General features: G+C 42.8%; 1 protein-coding gene across 1 annotated transcript; it reads right to left on the bottom strand.

Moving 5' to 3' along the window:
• Positions 1-438: 438 nt before the first annotated feature.
• st3gal5 (ST3 beta-galactoside alpha-2,3-sialyltransferase 5) lies at positions 439-20,310 on the bottom strand. Its single transcript, XM_068714224.1, has 8 exons — positions 20,223-20,310; positions 18,864-18,972; positions 16,685-16,793; positions 15,203-15,412; positions 12,808-12,944; positions 12,488-12,674; positions 2,893-3,051; positions 439-2,297 (listed from the first exon to the last, which is right to left on the bottom strand). Exons 2-8 carry the CDS (start codon positions 18,893-18,895, stop codon positions 2,040-2,042), a joined length of 1,092 nt encoding a protein of 363 aa, XP_068570325.1. The 5' UTR covers positions 18,896-18,972; positions 20,223-20,310; the 3' UTR covers positions 439-2,039.
• Between the last annotated feature and the right edge of the window lie 185 nt (positions 20,311-20,495).

The following is a 20,495-nucleotide window of genomic DNA, read 5'->3' as shown; positions in this document are numbered from 1 at the left end:
CGGATCAAACATTGATAAATCTCAGTGTGGTCTAAATTGAATTAACATTATATTTATCTTTACAGCAACCACTGAATGTATGACTGCATGACGTGATGCCACTGTTGTTGTACAATCGGCACATTTAGGACACAGTGGTCATCGGATTGGACAGTGTGGTTAGCACTTGGACAAAGTGCAGTGCACGAGTGGTTTTGTCTTGCACAGTCCGTCTCTGATCTTAAGTTGCTGAGTTGCAGATAGTAATATCTAACCTGGAGTGACCTGAGCTGTGCACACTCCTTTGTACTTTGAAAAGTACACCAATCGCACGTGGCACTGCTTCTTCAGTGTAAAGCGGTGTACTTACATCTGACACACAAAAAAAGACATCATAAGAAACTTGGAAATGATTCATGAATGATCACTCACATGCAAATAAACCATTCAATTACTCACTGTGTGATAATGTACAATTTTTTTTTACCATATGTACATTTTAATAATAACGACAACGGTCCAACAACAGTACAATAAATTAAGACTGATAAAAATCTAAAACACTGGTGGAAAAGAAAGCGGCGTCATCCATCTTTCCAGTCACATTAGAGTTGTGCAGGTATTCATCTCCTTCTGTTGGTCAGCTGGTTGTTTTAAACAAGACAACATGTTTTTAAATTCTTTGGAACACTGTAACATTCACATTTGAAAAGGATTGTTTTTTTTGTTTAATCATTACATCTGCTTTGTTTTTCTGATCAAATATTTGAATTAAAACAAGTATTGACAATCTCCCTGGAAATGAGTGTCACTGGAAGATCAATGAGTCTTAAGATGGATGAAATTGAAAGCTTGAGCTCAAAACGTGTGTGTGTGTGTGTGTGTGCAGTACAAACAATGAAAATGATACATGAATTAAAAAAACACACAATTCATAAATAACACATTTCATGTGTGCACTATTTCTTTTTTTTACAGACTGCAGAATAAACAAGGTGCAGCTGTAAAATATAAAAATCGGAATTCTTGTGAATCATCAGAAGTTGAACCACAAGCAGCACAGAGAAAACAAACAAAAGTCATTGTTCAGCTGTTTAGCTAATAATTTACAGTGGAATTACAAATATTATGTCACAGCATTCTGTAGGCAACACAGAACCTCTGTCTCTTTTTTAACACATTTAAAACATACAAATTAAACTGTGAAGTACCTTTTTCATATACTTCAACTATTTGAAGCCTGCTTGGAGAAAATGTCTCGACTGATGCAGATCGATCTACTTTGTACTTTGTAGTGACGTTCACATTCCTCTGTAGCTTGAAATATAAAGATCTGTTTTGTTCCAGTGTTACCATAAATAAACAACATGTTTTACTTCTTCAAAATGTATTTTTAACATATTTAACTCGTACAATAGTTGAAAGTGGACAAAACGTCTCTTGAACCAGTGGAAGAACGGTTCTGGCTCAGTTCAGTCTGCTTCCAGGGAGGTTCTGATAGTTTTAAATCACAGTGCCACCAATCACCAACTGAAACTGTCAGGAATTCAGAGGTGGTTGAGTTTTTTGTGCATTAACACTATCATAGTTGCTGATGTTTAAAATAGCTGTAATACATTGAATATCTGGAGAAATGCTGATGTAGATGAAAGTCATTACAAATTATAATTCTGCATTTTCCACGTGTGCGCCGACTTTCCGTATGGTCAGCCGAGGACATTCATCCAGTGGTTGATGGGACAGAAGAAAGATATTGCTGCTGCGAGGCCATTTCTTTGGACACTTTCAAACTGAAACACTGACAGACATGTAAAGCCATGTAGCCAGAATAACTTCCATTTTGTTCTTATGTCCCTTGTTCTTCAAGAAGCACTTTGTGACACATTTTACATATATGAGAATAGTCTTTTTCTCGCCAGTTTGTGTTTTTCTTTCATTCCCTGCTTCTCACACGTTTGTGAGTCCGTTGCTTTTCCATGTTCATGTCCAGTGTGTACTTTGTGCATAACAGCCTTTACGACAGAGAAAGGAAGTGCTTCAGATGGATACAAGTCCAGTGGTCAGCGGGAGCAGAAGGAGCAGTGAATGCCCCCCGTCAGGTCAGTGATGGCTCCCTCTCTGACGAGGCTCCGCAGGAGCTCAGTCTCTCTGTCCACATTGTGGGACGTCTCCTTCAGCATGGCGGCCATGGGCAGCCGGTCGTAGTAGTGCAGCGGCGCCCTCCGCTGGGACAGCTTGTAGCCAAAGCCCGCCAGGCTGACCTCGTCACACAGCCGGCTGGCTAAGTTCAGTGCGGAGACCCCCATGGTGGGCACATTCTGTAGCGAGAGAAGGGGACAAACATTATTGTCATCTTGACCCCCCCCCCCCCCCCCCCCCCCCCCCAATGTTCCAAAAAAATCGGTAATAGTCAGATTTTCTGAAATCTTTGTTTCTCGTGTTTTTATCACATCCCTAAAACTGCTTATTTTATAATTATAAACTACCTCAATAAAATATTCTACAATTTTGGTTTTATATTTTTCTATGGCTGAATAGATAATTAGTCTGGATACTTAACAATAATTATTTAGCACACACTACGTGATTGTTTCTGAACTTTTGATTTAAAAACTCATCGTTTCAAACATCATACTTTTCATAGAAAGTAAGGGAAAACCGGTCAAATTTAGAAAAGATGATACGTCAACAATAGACGGGTGGTATTACAGTGTACCAGGTATTTAGAAATCCACACATTATTTTCAATACCGAAATAAATACAGACGCTGTGCTTTCTGTGATGCTGTATTTATGTGATGTATTGTAATGCACAGCAGGCGCCACCAGAGGTCGCTCTCTATGTTGTAACGATACAGTTTGCATTGTTGAACAGACAGACAGTTAATCCCCAGTATGGGATGAGTCTATTACCTGGTCGCTTCCCCACAGGCGTGGTCTGGGTGGAGGGTATTGCAGGAGGTCCAATGCGGTCTCTCTGATGATATGAGGGTTTAGAAGTCTGAACCTGTGGGGCTCAAGAGCCATTCGATCCGGAACCTTCTGCCAGAAGAAGAGCCAGTCCCAGAGGGGCTGCAACACAAAGCACACAACTCTGATCTCAAACTGTGCACGCTTTACTTTTCTTTGTGGTAAACATAAATATCTATTTCTCAAGATTACAGATCAGGTTTTTGAATCTTGATCACACAAGAACTACATTCTGTGATGTCATCCAGAAGAGACCCACGAGGAGGAACAGGCACGCATGAACTCAGAAGATAAATATGTCCACGTTTAGCAACACTACTTGAAATACATTATGCCTGGAAACGGTTTATACTTTCAGCTACATTTATTGGATTTCAGTGATTTTTGTTTTCTACTTTTTGAAAGTTTGCTCTTTTCAGTTATTAAAGGGTAACGTTGGTATTTGTTGGACTCTATTTCTCCATGTTTTTTTGTTTCTAAGTGACTAATGGAGACAAGAGTTTTTGAAACGGGTTCAGTATTGAGCAGCCGCTAAACAGGCTGTAATGTGATCCACTAAAGTGCTCGTTTGTACCACTGACTGGCTCAGGTTGTTGTTAGAAGTGTCTCTGAACCTACACAGAAATAAGACCTTCTCTTTCTGTTTGTTGTTGTGTCATGTGACTCGTGAGAGTTGGAGAGAGGAGCGTTGTCCCTGTCAGAGTTTGTTGTGTTGGAGAACAGAAAGCCTAGCTTAGTGTTTTCTAAAAGATTTTTAATGTCACGGCTGAATATTTAGCTGATTTCGAAAATGTGGATGCGACGCGAGATTTCAGAATGAGACTTCGGCTGGTCACACACTCCCACTTCGGACAGAGGAAGTGAAGACACAGTGTCTGACAAGTTTGAGACAGATTCCCAGTAAACACACTTGGCATGTGTTTACATAAGAACGATAGCCATGGTACGAGAACATCTACTCCTTGTCAATGAAATAATTTCTTCATATCGGGTAAGAAGTTGAAATTCCAAATTTCCAAATTTAATTTTTAGAAGGAGTACGTCTATCAGATGTCACTCTAGAATTACGTAATATAATACAACAGAGATTTAAACCTTGGTGTTTAATATTCTGGTCTTCTTGGATGATAGTTTGTCTTGTTCTACTTTTATGGGTTTTATTTGATTAAGGTTATTACAAATTAACAAAACATGTTTCTGTTCATGACGCCATTATGAATCTTTGCATAGGAAGACAGGAATTATTAATACAGTATAACGATTGTACTCGGATAAAACTAATTTATTTTCGAGATTGTATTTTTCACGCCCTTGACCAAAAGGAAGATAGGAATGAAAATATGATATTTTTCATGAATAAAATATTATATTTTTCACGCCCTTGACCTAAAGGAAGACAGGAATGAAAATATATTTCTTTTTCACGCCCTTGACCTCAATAATTGGTACTTTGTACTGATTGGTTTTCACTTGGATTTTTCCTAGACTTACAGTGACGACTGTATTTACTGAATAATAAGTACTTACCACGCCTGAAAGATGGGTGGAAAACAGGATAAATGTAAAGACGAAGGTCCCTCGGGACCCATAGTGGACGTTATGAAACAGAAATATGGAGAAAGTTCCGTGGAACTGTTATCCATGTGGACTAACAGGAGCTGGCGGCCCTCTCCTCAACACATGCCCGCCACTACCACCACCACCACCACTACCATACCTACCACTAGTAGCGGATCCTGCACAGCAGCAACAGCAGCAGCAGCAGCAACAACAACAACAGTACAGCCACCACCTCATACACCAGCACGGGACCAGGGTGCTCACGGTGGCCAAATAACACCTTCCTCTTCACCCATGGAAGGGTGGCCATCCACCCCTCCCTCTCTTGCCCTCCTCCCCCAATCACTCCTCTCCTCTCTCCTCCCTGACTCGCCAGCGTTCCCTTCCTCGTCACACAACGGTCGTTCGCCATATCTCCTCCGCAGTAAAGAAGACATAGGCAGTGACAATAAAACCTTCCAAGGTCCCATGGTTCAAGTGCCAGGAGCCGTGGCACCACAGCTTGTCTACAGACCATGGACGGATGCGGAGATCCGTGCTGCCATGGCTCACTTGGCACCTGTTCCCAACTCAGGTATGGCATTCTCTGCCGAATTCACAATATTCTGTCAACAGTTCCACCCAACAGGTCATGAAATGAGACGACTCCTGCTGCATCACATGGGTCCCACTCACTATGCCACCATCAAGGAACTCCTTGTCAACGACGTCAGACTCGTTAACGTCACATGGGAACACGACGACAACGGCCCGTACAGAGACTATCTCACTGCTCTGTGTGTGGGCATTGAACGCGCTTTTCCGGACAAAGTAGACATGTCACAGATAAACAACACCAAGCAAACATCAGGTGAAAGTGTACATGATTACTATCAACAGCTGCTGACAGTGTTCAATCGTAACAGTGGCATTGAAGAGCCACTAGTGAGAGGCGACAATCCGGGTCTCTGGGAGACCCACTTTAAAAATGCTTTTGTGAATGGACTGTTGCCTGACATCAAATTTGACACTGAGTGCTCTGTCATAGGCATGGAAGACGCCAGACTCACCGAAGTCAGGAAACATGCGATACATGTTCAAAAGACTTCCAAAGAACAACAAGATAAAGATGAGAAAAAGAAGAAACAAAAGACTGAGGACGTTCAACTGTCCATGCTCCAAGCAGTCACTCAGTTGTCCCTACAACAGGGACACCAGCAGAGGCGAGGCCAAGGCAGTTTCCAGCCTCGGTCTGACCAACGCGGACGCTTCAGAGGAGGAGGGCGGGGGATGACCAGAGGACGATCTTCCTGGAACCAAGGGGGACCACAAAGAGACCCACCCACCGGAAACAATGTTTGTTTCCACTGTGGACAACAAGGACACTGGTACAGAGACTGTCCACAATGGAGCCCACAGAGGAGCGAATGGGGACGTGATCGTGCCAGGAACAGAGACCGGACCGATGGTCACACCCAGTCTGATTGATGCGATGGGGATGATGGTGAACGTGCATGTGAGGAGGAGACAGCCACCCGCCCTGTGAAACCTCATGAAAAGGGAAGTAACACACACACACACACACACACACACACACACCCACACACCGCCGCCTGCAATGAAGAAAAGCTTTCTGCACTAACCGCACAAACATACACTCTCACACAAGAGCAACAGACTGCTCTTACTGACATCATTGCTCACCTTGAACAACAGAACATGCCACAAACACTCAACACGCACACTTATGCTAAATTCTCTGATGACTCATTTAAAGTAATGTCTACCACAGAGGTTGTAATAAATGGTAAAAAATTATCATTTCTTGTTGATTCTGGGGCTACTCATTCGGTAATACAACAAAAGTATTTTCCAAATCAGAGTATGAGTGGTAGATATGTATATTCACAAGGTGCATCGGGTTTAACTGTAACTGAGAAATGGACTGTTCCCATGACTAGTGTGCACACTGACGTGACTGATCCTGACCCTGACATTAAAGTGAAACATTCATTTTTGTTATCATCTTTCTGCCCAATAAATCTAATGGGGAGAGACTTGATGTGCTCCTTTGGCATCTGTTTGATGTCCACACTTGATGGCTTAAAAGTAGTTAGACGAAGAGTAGTACAACAAATGATGCAGTACACTCCCATCAGCTCACTTTATGTCTACCAGTGGAAAATATCCACTATCCAAGCACTGACAATGGCACGTGCTGTAGACACTTGTGTGTCTCCACATGCAGTTCGCATGAATCCTGATCATCTTCACTGCACTTCTTACGTCACACCGGGTCCAGATGACCAATATGCAGATGAATTCTTGGAAGATTTAAATGACAATTTGCATTGTTCTACCTTGTTTTGGTCAACTCACAAATCTGCTGTGTCTGTCTCTCTCTCTCCGATACAGCAGAAAATGTTCAGAGTTAAAGATTCTTACCCACACATCTCGCTGTCCAAAGCACGGACCGATCAATGGAGAGACTTGGGTCCGTTCGTGGCGCAATGTGAACAACTGACGGACTGGGAACCAACTTGTGATTCCAACGTCCTACGTTCACAATCTACAGGGTTTCACAGAAGTGTCTGTGTTATGCTGGCACCTGCACTTCGTTCTGTTTATGTCCTTGAGGAAGAAACTCAGCCAAGTGATGAACATGTTGACACATTCGTAACTGATGTCTCCTCTATTGCTTCTGCCCTTACCTCTGTTCCACAGAAACTCTGGGCATCGCATAAATATGACGTGGGACTCATCAACAACTGTCAACCTGTCGTCATCACTCCGCGCTCTGATTTCCGCCCTCACAAGCACCAATATCCTCTGCGCCAAGAGGCTGTTGACGGTATTAAACCAGTTTTTGAGTCACTGCTTAATGCAGGAGTGATTGTTCCATGTCCTGACTCACCGGTAAGAACTCCTGTTAAAAAGATTTGTGATGCAGGCAAACCAACAGAGTGGAGATTCGTTCAGGACTTGAAAGCAGTAAATGCAGCAGTCCACGCACGTGCTCCTAATGTTCCTAATCCTTACACCATTCTAGCACAGGTTCCTCCTCAAGCAAAATGGTTTTCTGTTATTGACCTCTCCAATGCTTTTTTCAGTGTCCCAGTGGACAAAGACAGTCAGTTCTGGTTCGCCTTCAACTTCAATGGTAAGCCTTACACTTTCACTCGTCTTTGCCAAGGCTACACTGAATCTCCAACCATCTACAATGAAGCACTCAGGGAAAGCTTAGAGGGCCTCACCCTGTCTCCAGGGTCCGCTCTTCTGCAGTATGTAGACGACTGTCTCATTGCAGCACCAACACAACAACAATGTCAAAAAGATACATTAAAACTATTAAAACATCTGGCAGCAGAAGGCCATAAAGCCAGCCTGTCCAAACTGCAGTTTGTATCTCAAAATGTACATTTTCTTGGTCATGACATTTCAGGTGAGGGGAAAACCCGATCTCCTAAACGCATTGCATCAATAGTGACGCTTCCAAAACCAACAACTAAGAAACAAATGATGTCTTTCTTAGGGATGTGTTCGTATTGTCGTTCGTTCATTCCTAACTACTCTCAAATGGAGCAACCTCTGTCTGAGTTAATTCATGGCAAAAACCTAACTGTGCATGACAAAATCATTTGGACAGAACCAGCCTCTCAGGCCTTCACCAAAATGAAATGCGCGTTACAAACTCCGCCTACACTGGGGTTACCAGACCCACACAAACCGTTCACTCAAACAGTCGATGAACGCTCAGGTTGTATGACATCCGAGTTATTACAATCTCATGGTGACAAATTGCGTCCGGTAGCATATTTCTCCGCAAAACTCGATCCTGTCGCTGCAGGCCTGCCACAGTGTCTCCGTGGCCGCGGCTGAAAAAGCACGAGCCGCCTCTCGTGATATTGTGGGTTATGCGCCGTTGACCCTTTTAGTCCCTCATTCTGTGTCTTTGATCCTTCTCGAACAGAAGTCATCACATCTTTCTGCAGCGCAATATTTGCGTTATCACACATGTCTCTTGGACATGCCAAACGTAACTGTTAAACGCTGTACTAATCTTAACCCGGCATCATTACTTCCTATTCCTGGTGATGGTGAGGAGCATAACTGTTTGGCTGAGCTCCAAGCTCAGTGCACTCCTCGACCTGACCTTCTGGACACTCCTCTGACCAACTGTGACCTGGTAATGTATGTTGATGGATCTGCCTCTCGCGATCCAGACTGGTTCTAATCTTGTTGGTTTTGCTGTGGTTTCTGACTCAGCTGTGCTCTGTTCTGGACCTCTTCCATGTCACCTCTCAGCCCAGGCAGCCGAGCTCATCGCACTCACTGAGGCTTGTAAACTCGCTACGGGTAAAACAGTCACCATTCACACTGACTCTCGCTATGCATTTGGTGTAGTTCATGACTTTGGTGCTCTGTGGAAACACAGACACTTTCTGAAACCAGATGGCAAACCGGTTCTACATCACACACTCATTGCAAAACTGTTGGAATCTATTTTACTACCAACTGAAATTGCAGTATGTAAATGTCCTGCACACACTTCTAACACTGATGACGTTTCAAAAGGAAATGCTCGTGCAGATGCTACTGCGAAAGCTACTGCACAGCTTCCTCTTCACATTTCTGATGATGACAAAACCCACTCATTAGTTACAGTCCCTTCTTCTCTTTCAGCCATGCAGTCGCTCTCCACACCGGATGAGAGGCGCCTTTGGGCGTCAGCTGGCTGCAAGTTCACTGACGGACTGTGGTCTGGACCTGATGGCAAACCTTGTTTGCCTAAACATTTCTTTTCTCATTATGCAAAATTAACACATGGTTTTGACCATGTGTCAAAAGGGGGAATGTTAAGTGCACTTAGTGAGACTTGGTTTACAAAGGGGTTCACAGCATATGCACACAAGTTTTGTCAATCCTGTGTAACTTGTGCAACTCACAACACAGGCAGACCTACAGGGGTAACCAGACAAGCTGCACACCCACCACCAACACGTCCGTTTGAACACGTTATGATGGATTTTGTCGAATTATCTCCATCTGACGGTAAGAAACACTGTCTCGTGATGGTAGACATGTGGTCTAAGTGGGTTGAAGTTTTTCCATCTAGCAAACAAACAGCTGCAACAGTAGCAAAAGCTCTGATTGCTGAAATCATTCCCCGATGGGGTATTCCAACTAAGATATCAAGTGACAATGGTTCTCATTTTGTAAATCAGGCCATAATAGAATTAAGTGCATACGTGGGTATTGACTTAAAAACACACTGTGCATACCATCCAGCCAGTGGTGGCGCTGTAGAAAGAGAAAATGGAACACTCAAGACCAAGTTAGCGAAATGTTGCGCTGACACAGGTCTTCCTTGGACAAAAGCCCTGCCTCTAGTGCTGATGTACGTGCGAATGAGAAAACGAACACGCAGCAATCTGAGTCCTTTTGAGATTTTGTTTGGTGCTCCACCTCATGTAGGCACCGAAGCACCGAGAGCTCCTCTTCCATCCGCCGCACTATGCGAACATGAAATGTTCACATATTGTGCACAACTCTCCTCTGCTTTAGCTAACATAAGAAAACAGGTGTCTGCAGCCCTTCCACAACCAGCAACAGGACCGCTGCACAAGCTGCAGCCTGGTGATTTCGTGGTGGTCAAGGACTTCAGGAGGAAAAGCTGGAAAGCCAAGCGCTGGCAGGGACCGTTCCAGATCCTACTCGTCACTCACACAGCAGTCAGAGTAGCTGAACGTGCCGCTTGGGTGCACGCAACTCACTGCAAAAGGGTTCCACCTCCTGCTGAGCTTGCACTGGCTCCCACACCCGATTCACACATACCTGCATAACATCAGAGACTCATGTACCAGACAGACTCGTTCTGTGTTACCTACTGGCAGATAAGGAGTGACAACGGTCACCAACGCGGGTGAAGCAAGTGACCATCGAGGGAGCTACCCATTCAGCACCACACCCAAAAATACACATATAGTTGCATCCACACATTTAGAACCTAAAGAGTGGTAAAACAGTGTCTCTGACAGTTTTTTGGAAACCTCACAGTGTCAACATAAGCAAAACTGATCACACAAACCAGTTGCTCGGGTGAATTCCATACCAACTGGTTGGCTGTTGTAATGGTCATTTTTTACGTAGTATATATTTCTACTGAGTATATTGTATTCATGCAGAAGTCATTTTGCTCTGGACTTTGTTGATCTTCACCGTGTCTCTGTTGTGCAGAAGACGGATTCTCCCTCTCTGTTCACATAGATAACTAACTGTGTTGTTTGAGAATGTTCCATGCCAAGGCCTTTGGACCGCTTGTTTTGGTTGCTGGCTGTTTGTTTTCACTTGTTGTTCCCATCAGTCTGAGACCAAAAGTCTGAGACTGAGATGTCTGTAACGTTGGCCATCGGCCCCAACCTTTGCTCATTCTGTATAAAGAAAGCTTGTTCACTTTTTTCGAGGTTCTTCCTCACGGAGACTGTACGCATTCTGTTGTGATGATTGAACCTTCTCTGCGCAGAGAATAAATACTTAAAAGACAACCTGGTTTTTGGTATTATGTATTTCAGCATTAGAAGACTCACGCAAAGCGGGTATAGGATTTTTTTTTCCACCACACTGTTCACTCTCACACGATTTTCTTGTGACATCTCACATGAAGATGTATTTTAAACCAGATTCTGGAGTAATACTTCTGATGTTATTGAAATGTCCTTGTAATATATTTTTGCAATATTATGTGATTAATGAATAATCTAAAGAGTGGAATGTAATGGAAAAAAATATATTCTTATATCATGAAATGTTTTAAAAGATGTAAAACTGAAAGGTAAGGTGAGGAACACAAATACTGACATAACACAGCAGTCCTATAGAAGTAGTTCATCAGTTTTATTGAACACAGTGTCTTGTTTCTCACGGCTGGTCACACACTCCCACTTCGGACAGAGGAAGTGAAGACACAGTGTCTGACAAGTTTGAGACTGATTCCCAGTAAACACACCTGGCATGTGTTTAGATAAGAACGATAGCCAGGGCACAGAACATCTACTTCCTGTCTATGTTTATCCCAGGGCGTGAACTCATGTGTGCATAACATGGTTTGGTATCTTGTACGACGTTGAACTTTTCACCACAGACACTGACTGAGGTGGCTGTGGTGCATCTTTCCCTTGCAAGCAAAATAAAATAGAAGGTGACAACTTTGAATCATTTGAAGACTTTATTATTTTCTTTGAATCTGTGAACAAAACTCTTCTCCCGATTTATAATTAGAAGTTTTTCCAAAACACCTGGCAATTACATCATAGCTCGCTTAGCTGCTGCTGCGTTCTCCCTCAATACTGGACCACTTTAAAAAGCTTAGACACTAAAACATGGGATACCCTTTCATCTTTTAATGCATTCAGACCACATTTAAATTCAGATTAGAGTTCATATTTATATTGTTGAACATCATTCATTTATGAAATTGATAAACTAATTTGAATGCTTAATTTATGGTTTTATCAGTAATTCAAATCACCTTCCAGATGATTTTAATCGTTTTGTTTCTTAGAAATGCTGTGACTCTGTTTTCTACTGGAGATGTATGAACAGTTCAATGTTCCTCTGTGGATTCAAACCTAAAATTCCTCCAATCCCTGCTTCCTCTCAGCTTGAACAACAATGACATCACATCCTAGACCCTTTCAGTGCAACTATAAAATACTGCATTTTTTGATCATTTTGTATGTGAGCAAAGACTTTATTCCTGTACTCACTAAAATAACACGCAATGATAAACTAATTGATGAGATCTGCATTAAAATGACAGAGATTGAAGGTCTTTTGAACAAATTGAAGCATTGTTCCGTTATTTAGAACTTGTGTCGGAATGAACTGCATCCCTCATGTTTGATCTTCTAATCAAGGTGTTATTAAAACGACACACACACACACACACACACACACACACACACACACACACACACACACACACACACACACTACTCACCACAGAGAGCTTGTTGATCATGGCAGAGATCCAGCTGATGTCCACACCTTTATACACCACAGCTACAAACAGAGCGTGTGGGTCTGTGTCGATCCAGTGCAGAGGTGTGCCCTCCGGGTAACTCATCCGAATGCTGGTTCGATTCCCAACATCAACGCTGAACTCTCCCAAAGGACCACTGTTCAACCTGCAGGAGGGACCCACAGAGAGTAATTCATTGTCGTGCATAGTGGGGAGCGTCAGTGATGATAATAATTACCACAACATGTAAATTTACATGTGGATTATCATGGTTATAACATCGCATTCGTGTTTCTAACCTGATAATGGTGTCAAACCGGTTGATGAGTTGGCCCAGCTCCAGGCCTCGGAGAATGCCTCCATTTCCCATGACCACACAGCGCCGACATTTATCTGATGTCTTCTCTGTCTGGGGCTCAGAGTCAGAGTCTGGAAGCTTGAAGAGGAAAGACAGAATCACAGATAGAATCGTCAGGTTTACAGGAGCATAAAGATGCACTTTAGGTTTGTTTTATATCTCAATTAAGAATTTAGGTGTGAATTTAATAATTATTTGAAGGTGCTAAATACGATATTGGGTGCATTTCTATTGCCTCTCAACGGCTCTCAACATGGCGATGGCTGAGCTACGTCAAGCAGGACGCAACCTCCAGTTCTGTCGAGTGAAGCCGATGTGGAAGTGTCTTAATGACGAGATGCTTTGTCACTAGCGGACAATGCATATAGTCAAAATCAATGTAATTAATACAATGACAAGAACAAACTCACAAGAACCAGCCACATATACTTAACAAAGAGTTCAATACCGCGGTTGTACAGAACATCGGTGCGGCTCAGTTCCAGTAAGAGGTCCTTCTCAATTCATGGACGCCGGTGATGACAGTGGAGCCTCCCCAGTCGTATTTCTTAAATACGTTTTAATGCGTTTGAGGGCTGAAAATGTCCGCTCGACAGAGACAGTACATATTGGGATTGTCACCGCCAAACATGCCAAAACACAAAAAATGTCACGTAAAAATGTCTTACATATCTTTAAACTTGAACTCTTACTACTGCAAAGTTCTGCTATAGTTTCACAACAGTCACGCAAGCCCACTGACCAATCAAGCCGCACGTTAATGCTGACGCACTTGTAGGCCAGCTAGAAGGCTCTGACACGTCAAAGAATACGCCCAACATGTCAAACTAAAGATCTGATTGGTTGAAGACTATGACAATCAACATTATCGTCCCCATTTACTTAAACTGCAAATGGATTCACTTGTAATTCTGAAGGCCTCCGGGCAGATTTATTTACCTAGAGACAGCATAGGGGTGAAATCAGATTGGATAAAAGCTCTACTTAAAACAAGCTGCACTGGAAGCAGCGCAATTGAGGAAGACAGGAGCTGTGCAATGAGATAAATGGCTAATGGGAAAAATATTTAGAATACATGTAGTGTATTTATGAAAAATAATAAAACAATAAAATAGCTATAACTTTGGGATTCTGTCAGTGTCTAGGCCAGCAGAGAAGGCCTTGCTGGTCCTGGCGCCACACCACTGGTTGGCTCATATATTAATGCTCTGAATATCATATTTATCACCTTTAAACCTTTTAGTTTCCTAAACTACATTAGCTTTGCTACAGATACATGCTCCACTCTCTTCTTTTTGGCATGCTTTGTGTATTGGGTGAATGTGAGTGAACCGGTAAAGCAAGTCCATTCCATTTACCATTTACCATGTGGGATGGCCAAATATTTGCATGACCGACATAAAATGAATGAATGAATGATTGTATAAGACATAACCCACCATCACATTCTCCACAGAGGAGATGGTAACTAACGGATTAAGTTAATCATCATCGGTTGTAGAAATCCAAGATTACATCAAAATAGCTATAACTAACTACAGAACATCTTGTGCATACATTACCAAGTATGGTTTTTAGTTTTTTGTGTGTAAATTTGCTTCAGAGAACACAACTGTTCTGTCAACACGCGTCTGATTATTTTTTTGCCGCACGCCATTTTCGGCTTTTGTGCTCACGTATATATATATATATATATATATACACACACAGTATATATGGATCCTATGCACTGCTTTTATAAATGAGACCACAGATCTGCATGGAGCAGTTTATCGCAATGCACCAACTCCTAATTCACATAACCACAGTAGTGGAAGGAAATGATTTGCATTTCCTTTGACGGATTTTCTGAAAATGTGGTTAAAATTTGCCCTTTGATCGGAAGCTTTTATTAGGACACAAACTCCTCGTCACGGCTGCTTTAAAGGCCGTTATTACCGATACTGAACCTGCTGACATGTAGCTGATTACAGTGGCCCTCAGTTTGTGAGCCATTATCAGTGTGCATTGGGGGTCTGAACCCTGAGAGCAAAGTTTAGATAAGCACTCCCAAAGGCGAAGGTGCAGCCAGAAATCATTATTTTTGCAAATAGAACTCTTGTTATTACTCCCAAAACAAAACTTTTACTTTATATATTATATGCTGATATGTTGCAAAAGTTAGGCTCTTCGTGTTCAAGTTAAGCTTGGAGGGTTTTGGCACTTCTCCACACACACACACACACACACACACACACACACACACACACACACACACACACAAGGTGTCCTTAAATGAATATGGCCACACTTTAAATGATCAGATGAGTTGCATGTGTTCTATAAGTTATATTCACCCGCTTCAGCAAGTCCTCCACTTTTCCTCGGAGACCTCTGAAGCCGAATGGTGGCGGGTACAGGAAGAGGTGCTCGGGGAGCGCCACGTCCTTCCACAGGAAGGGCCGGGTCACGTGACTGGAAGCGGGGCGTCGGGCCGACAAGCTCAGCCGGGTGCTGCCGGGACGACACGGACTCTCCAGAACGCTGCGCACGTGCTCGTGCACCTGCTGCGAGATCATGGAAACACAGTGTGAGCTTGTTATCATTCATAGTTCATAGGCTGGGCTTAGTCAATAGTAATAGTAGTACAGTTCAGTCATTGCTTCATGATCCACGGCGTACTGCTCGGAAGCAAAAGAGGTGGTTAGAATATAAATGCTTGTATTGAGGGTTTCATTAGTTACAAAAGAGCTGTCAGCAGTGCATAGTATTTATGTAGGCTTCATTTAGCATATCCCGTATGTCCTCTTCGGCCCACACAGTCCGGCCTCTGTTCCAGGGACAGAGGCCGCTGGTGAGAGCTGGTCTGAGACCATTGTTGAGCGAACCCTAGCGCAGTTGTTCGGGTCCACACTAGAGTGTGATTACTGCGTTCACACCTTCTCAAACGAATCACACCAGTTTGATTAAATCGGACACAAACTGAGTCAGACTGCAGTCAAACCTGACGTGTTTCTAAAATCACATATAGATATAGTCTATACTGGTCCGTGTCAAGACATCCCCAACATATCGGTTGCTGTGGTAACGACATAGGTGTCAGTCTCTACATAGCTACGCTGGAAGAATTCACCCTCTCGTGCTGCCAAGCAAGACCGCAGGAAGAGAGCCGAGCTTTTAAGCTCATTTTACATAGTGGCCACACGGTGGAGTTATTATTTCTGCTCCGTCATGTGATGCCATGGGGCCCAGGGAGATGTCTTGTCAGGAGACTTACTTTGGGAAAGAAACGTCTGTAACTCAGTGGAAAACTCAGAAAAACTCAAAGATGGAGTTACGGCCGGTTTACATTGCTCCATTGCTGACAGTCTATTTTGCCGTCAGTCCACAGACTGTTTTTCCTCCTCTGTTGTCTTCCATAGCACTCAGCTAGCAGCAGCAGGATTCTACTCAGCACTCGCACACTTTGAAAATCGTTTTTAGCCACTTGAGTCACATTTCAAACCACCTCCACATCTGGCTCGGATCCGATTATCAAGAGAGTTTTTTTTTCTTCTTTTCCTCCCAACAGCAATCAGTGGGCATCTGGAACCACCTGGACCCTTTAAAAAAAGCGTTCCACTATGACGACTAACAGTTATTAGACAGCAATTTATTTTGTGTTTCTTTATTAGACTGAGAAGAGAAAAAAAGAAGCTAAGAGAGCTTGTGGAATGTAGCGAAACTCGTTTTCCCAGCTGAAACTTATCATCCAACCCAGTTATCTGTACCACATTGTCAAGTTTACTTCTAAATACGTTCAGGACACAGGAAACGCTCCGCTCTACCCGTCCTCTCACCTTTCTATGTGCATGGTCGACGTGCCAGTCCAGACGTTTGCTCGTCTCCGTCCGCGGTAGAGAGACCATCCACAGCAAACCTAAAGCCACAACCACTACCAACACACACCTGCACACACACACACACACACACACACACACACACACACACACACACACACACACACACACACACACACACACACACACACACACACACACACACACACAGAGCAAGATGGGGAAGGGGAAAGCGGGACAAGGATTTTGGTTTAACATTGTGTTTAAATGACAGTCACAAGAGTTGACTCAGAAGCTGGAGGAGACAAGCTGATAAACATAAGTTAATTTGCAAAACATATGCATGCTGTATGCGAGAAAGCTACATGTAAAGCATTCTGAGGTCACCAGTTACAGCGCTGAAGATCTGTCCGAACCATCACTGAGCAAAGTGTAGGGTCTGTGCATGAGAACTATGGGAACATGTTGACCAGATAGTGGATGCAGGACTATCTGTTTCAGAGCAGATGGCAGTAAGCTATCCCCTGCAGCACAGCCATGAACCACAGTGGTTTCACAGCTACAGGTGCCCCACTGTCACAGAGTATAGAGTTACCGCATGTGAGCTCATTCTCGTGTTGGAACAGCCAATCAGCCGGCAGAAAAAAGATTCCTAACTTTCGTCATTAGGCACACAAAAAGTCAAAGTATTAGAATACGCTTTTTTGTAACAGTAGTTGTTATTTTTGTTGTACTAAATACAAGACTATTTCATTAATTAGCTGTATAATCATTAAGTTTAAAATCTTTTTATAAAAAAATCATTATAAAGTTGCCCACTTATAATCTATGTTTATAATGTAATTTAATAACTGGATAGCTTACAGTGATCCGCAGAGGCTACTACTAGCGACACATTTAGTGAGTGTGAATAAATCACGCAGCAATTTGAATGATATTTAATATTTTGTGAGATAAAAACATGTTGTGAATTTTGGAAATGTTTACATCTATTTTTTCACAATACATTTTGACTTTCATTAATAATGACTTTAATTTGAAAGTCAATGTTATTAATGAAGCGTCTAAATATTTGGCAGCCTACAGCCCAACATTAAGCTTTTACCAGCAATGGAGGGATATGAGCTTACCGTCTCTGCTTGAGAAATCCACGGCGCCTCGGAGGTGATACAAACCAACCACTGGTGGATTTGATGTCCATTGCCACGTTAAACCATACAGACCCTAGACGTATTGCCATGTTCCACAGGTACTTTACTCTATCGTTTTAAACTCAGACAGGTTCATCTTGTTGAGACACTGGGGCGTGGCTGGTAATTATGAAGGCTGAGACGGTATGCCTGCTGAACACACCAACCCTGAACCCTCGGAGCCAAGAGATGTCTCACAGTCCACGCCTGGCTTGTTTATTGCGCAATCGTGTTGTGATCTATTGCTGGTATTTACTCTGCACCACCCTGGAAACATGCTGACTGCGTGGCAGATGCACACCACAAACCACAGATGCAAAAATGTTGCAGAGCACCTTCTTCATAGAAAGATCAGAGAAATAATTAGCAGCAACAAGCTGTGTGTGCCTCGACAGGTGAAACAAGATGTGAAAATACATACAGCATCCTTCTTAGCCAATCCTCAGGGACCATAAATTCCTCAAACATTTCAGTGTGGTTTCAACGTGCAAAACACAAGACATGACTGTAGAATTGATGTGCAGTGGCACGTCTAATACCAGGTTGCCCGACTAGACACTTCTAGTAAATTCTAGAAGCCCTGTTTTAGTGGACAGCATTCTTGCTCTGTCAGGTCTTGTAGTAATAAAATAAAATAAGCCTTATTGGTTATGTAACTAACTCCACATCGACATTCACGTATACATTATATATTTATTCCCACTGGTCTTTCGGTGATGTGAATGAGCATTGCTTTCGCAGCTTTTTGTTGCTCCGTTGACAATTACACTCCACCCAAAAATAAAATAAATCTGAACTGCCACATATGGGTTCATACTGTAGATTTAGAGCGCTTTTTTATTTTTATAAATGCTATATTTACTTTTGGACATGAACAATATGGCGGTGACTATGATCTCACCTTCCAGGACCTTTGGAACGGTGGCATCATCTACCTAACTAGCTAAGAGAACAGCAGCCGTCTTTGTGCCGTGTAACGTGAGCCTCACCTGTGCGCTGCCCAGCATTTAGGAAGCCTCATGCTGGTCTCCTCCACAGTGGAATCTGAGAAGCCTCTGGTGTCTGTGAGGAGGGCGGGACGCTCACAGGGATCTGGTCCTGGACACACAGGGACGGTCAAATATACAAGTCTATTAGCCACGTTAGGGAACAAAGCATTATGGGAAACTTACTCATCTATGAATACGTTATTTTTTAGATCCAAGCTCAGTGATGGCATGCAATAGCTGTCTGTGGACATATTTGCAGTGTGGGACATGCAAGCTACTATGAAACTATGAAAAAAGTATTTGAATCCATCTCTTAAATAAATATTAAATGACTTTCATTAAGATACGAAGTAAAAGTCCCATATTCAAACTTGTACTTGTGCAGGTTAAAAAATACTTAAACTATTTAAAGTAAGTAGTCATTGTGCTGCACTTTAATAGCTATGTTATTGCTCTATTACTGTATCATTACACATCAACATGAAAGCAGCCTGTCGACGGAGCCAGCTGGTGGAGCACATTTAACTGCTCTAACGCTACATGTATGCATAAGTAATGGGGAGTCTACTCTATAGCGTTAATGTCATCATTCTTAAACGGGTCGTATGTGTTATTACATACATTGTATTTATCTTTAAGGGAACTAATGTTAGTGACGTCGTCCCTCATGTGTGGAGAAAGTTACCAGTTAATGAATTAATGAATCGTGAATTTCTCGTTTGTCATCAGTGAAGTTCCACTGATGACAAACGAGAAATTCACGACAAATTACCGTGGCTCCAAAGGCAACAGTCTCTTTAACATTGAAGCGTAGATATCGTTAACGTGAACTTGTTATACGTTATTAGAAGATATTAGTTGCTCGTACGGAATGTTTTTGGAACCAAAAGCGTAACATTTTTGTGAATACATAAGTGGACCCCTCGCGACCGCCCCGCTCTGTGGAGTCTCAGGAAAGCGCTAACACTGTGCTCTAACAATGCGCAAGTAGCGGACGTTACATTGATTTAAACCGAAGCTCGGAGCTTGCCGGATGAAATAACGTCACACCAGTAATATGGCCCGTGGATATCAAAGACCTACTGGGGACGGAACTCGAATAACTTAACCAAAGACCACCTAAAAGCGGAGCAAAAGATAACGTTTGGTAGCAGCAGCGACAATTATATTATGTTAAAATGTTGCTAAAGTAGCGCACCAGCTCCCGTTAAGTTAATATCGTTCCTCGGTCAGGAACACGGAGGTGAACATTAACCGTTAACCGCTTTATTAGTCCAAACCACAACACGCGCTGTTATACACTCAATACGATCCTTTGCACTACATGTTTGTCCTCCATGTATCGACTTGCTCACTTACCCTTGCATGGAATCAACCGTTTCGGTAGAGCGAGTCCTTTCGACAGTATCAGTATTCAGCGATTTATTCCGTGGCTTCTCATCCCAGCCTCGCTCTTCAGACGGAGGGCCAATCAGCGGCAGAAGCTGTCGCGATCATTTCCGGTCTTGCGTAATAGAGGGATGAAGCAGCCCGTCACCCCAGGTCCGGCGCTTCTGCCCAGTTAGCCGATTATACCAGTGTTCACTTACAGATCATATTTCATTAACAAAACAATATAATACAAATAATAAC

This window comes from Cebidichthys violaceus, unplaced genomic scaffold (assembly GCF_023349555.1).
Source record: "Cebidichthys violaceus isolate CVI_PGR_0920_01 unplaced genomic scaffold, fCebVio1.0.p SCAF_2, whole genome shotgun sequence".
Lineage (NCBI taxonomy): Eukaryota > Metazoa > Chordata > Actinopteri > Perciformes > Stichaeidae > Cebidichthys > Cebidichthys violaceus.
Note: the sequence above shows the minus strand (reverse complement) of the source record. Positions and strands in the feature narration are given on the sequence as shown.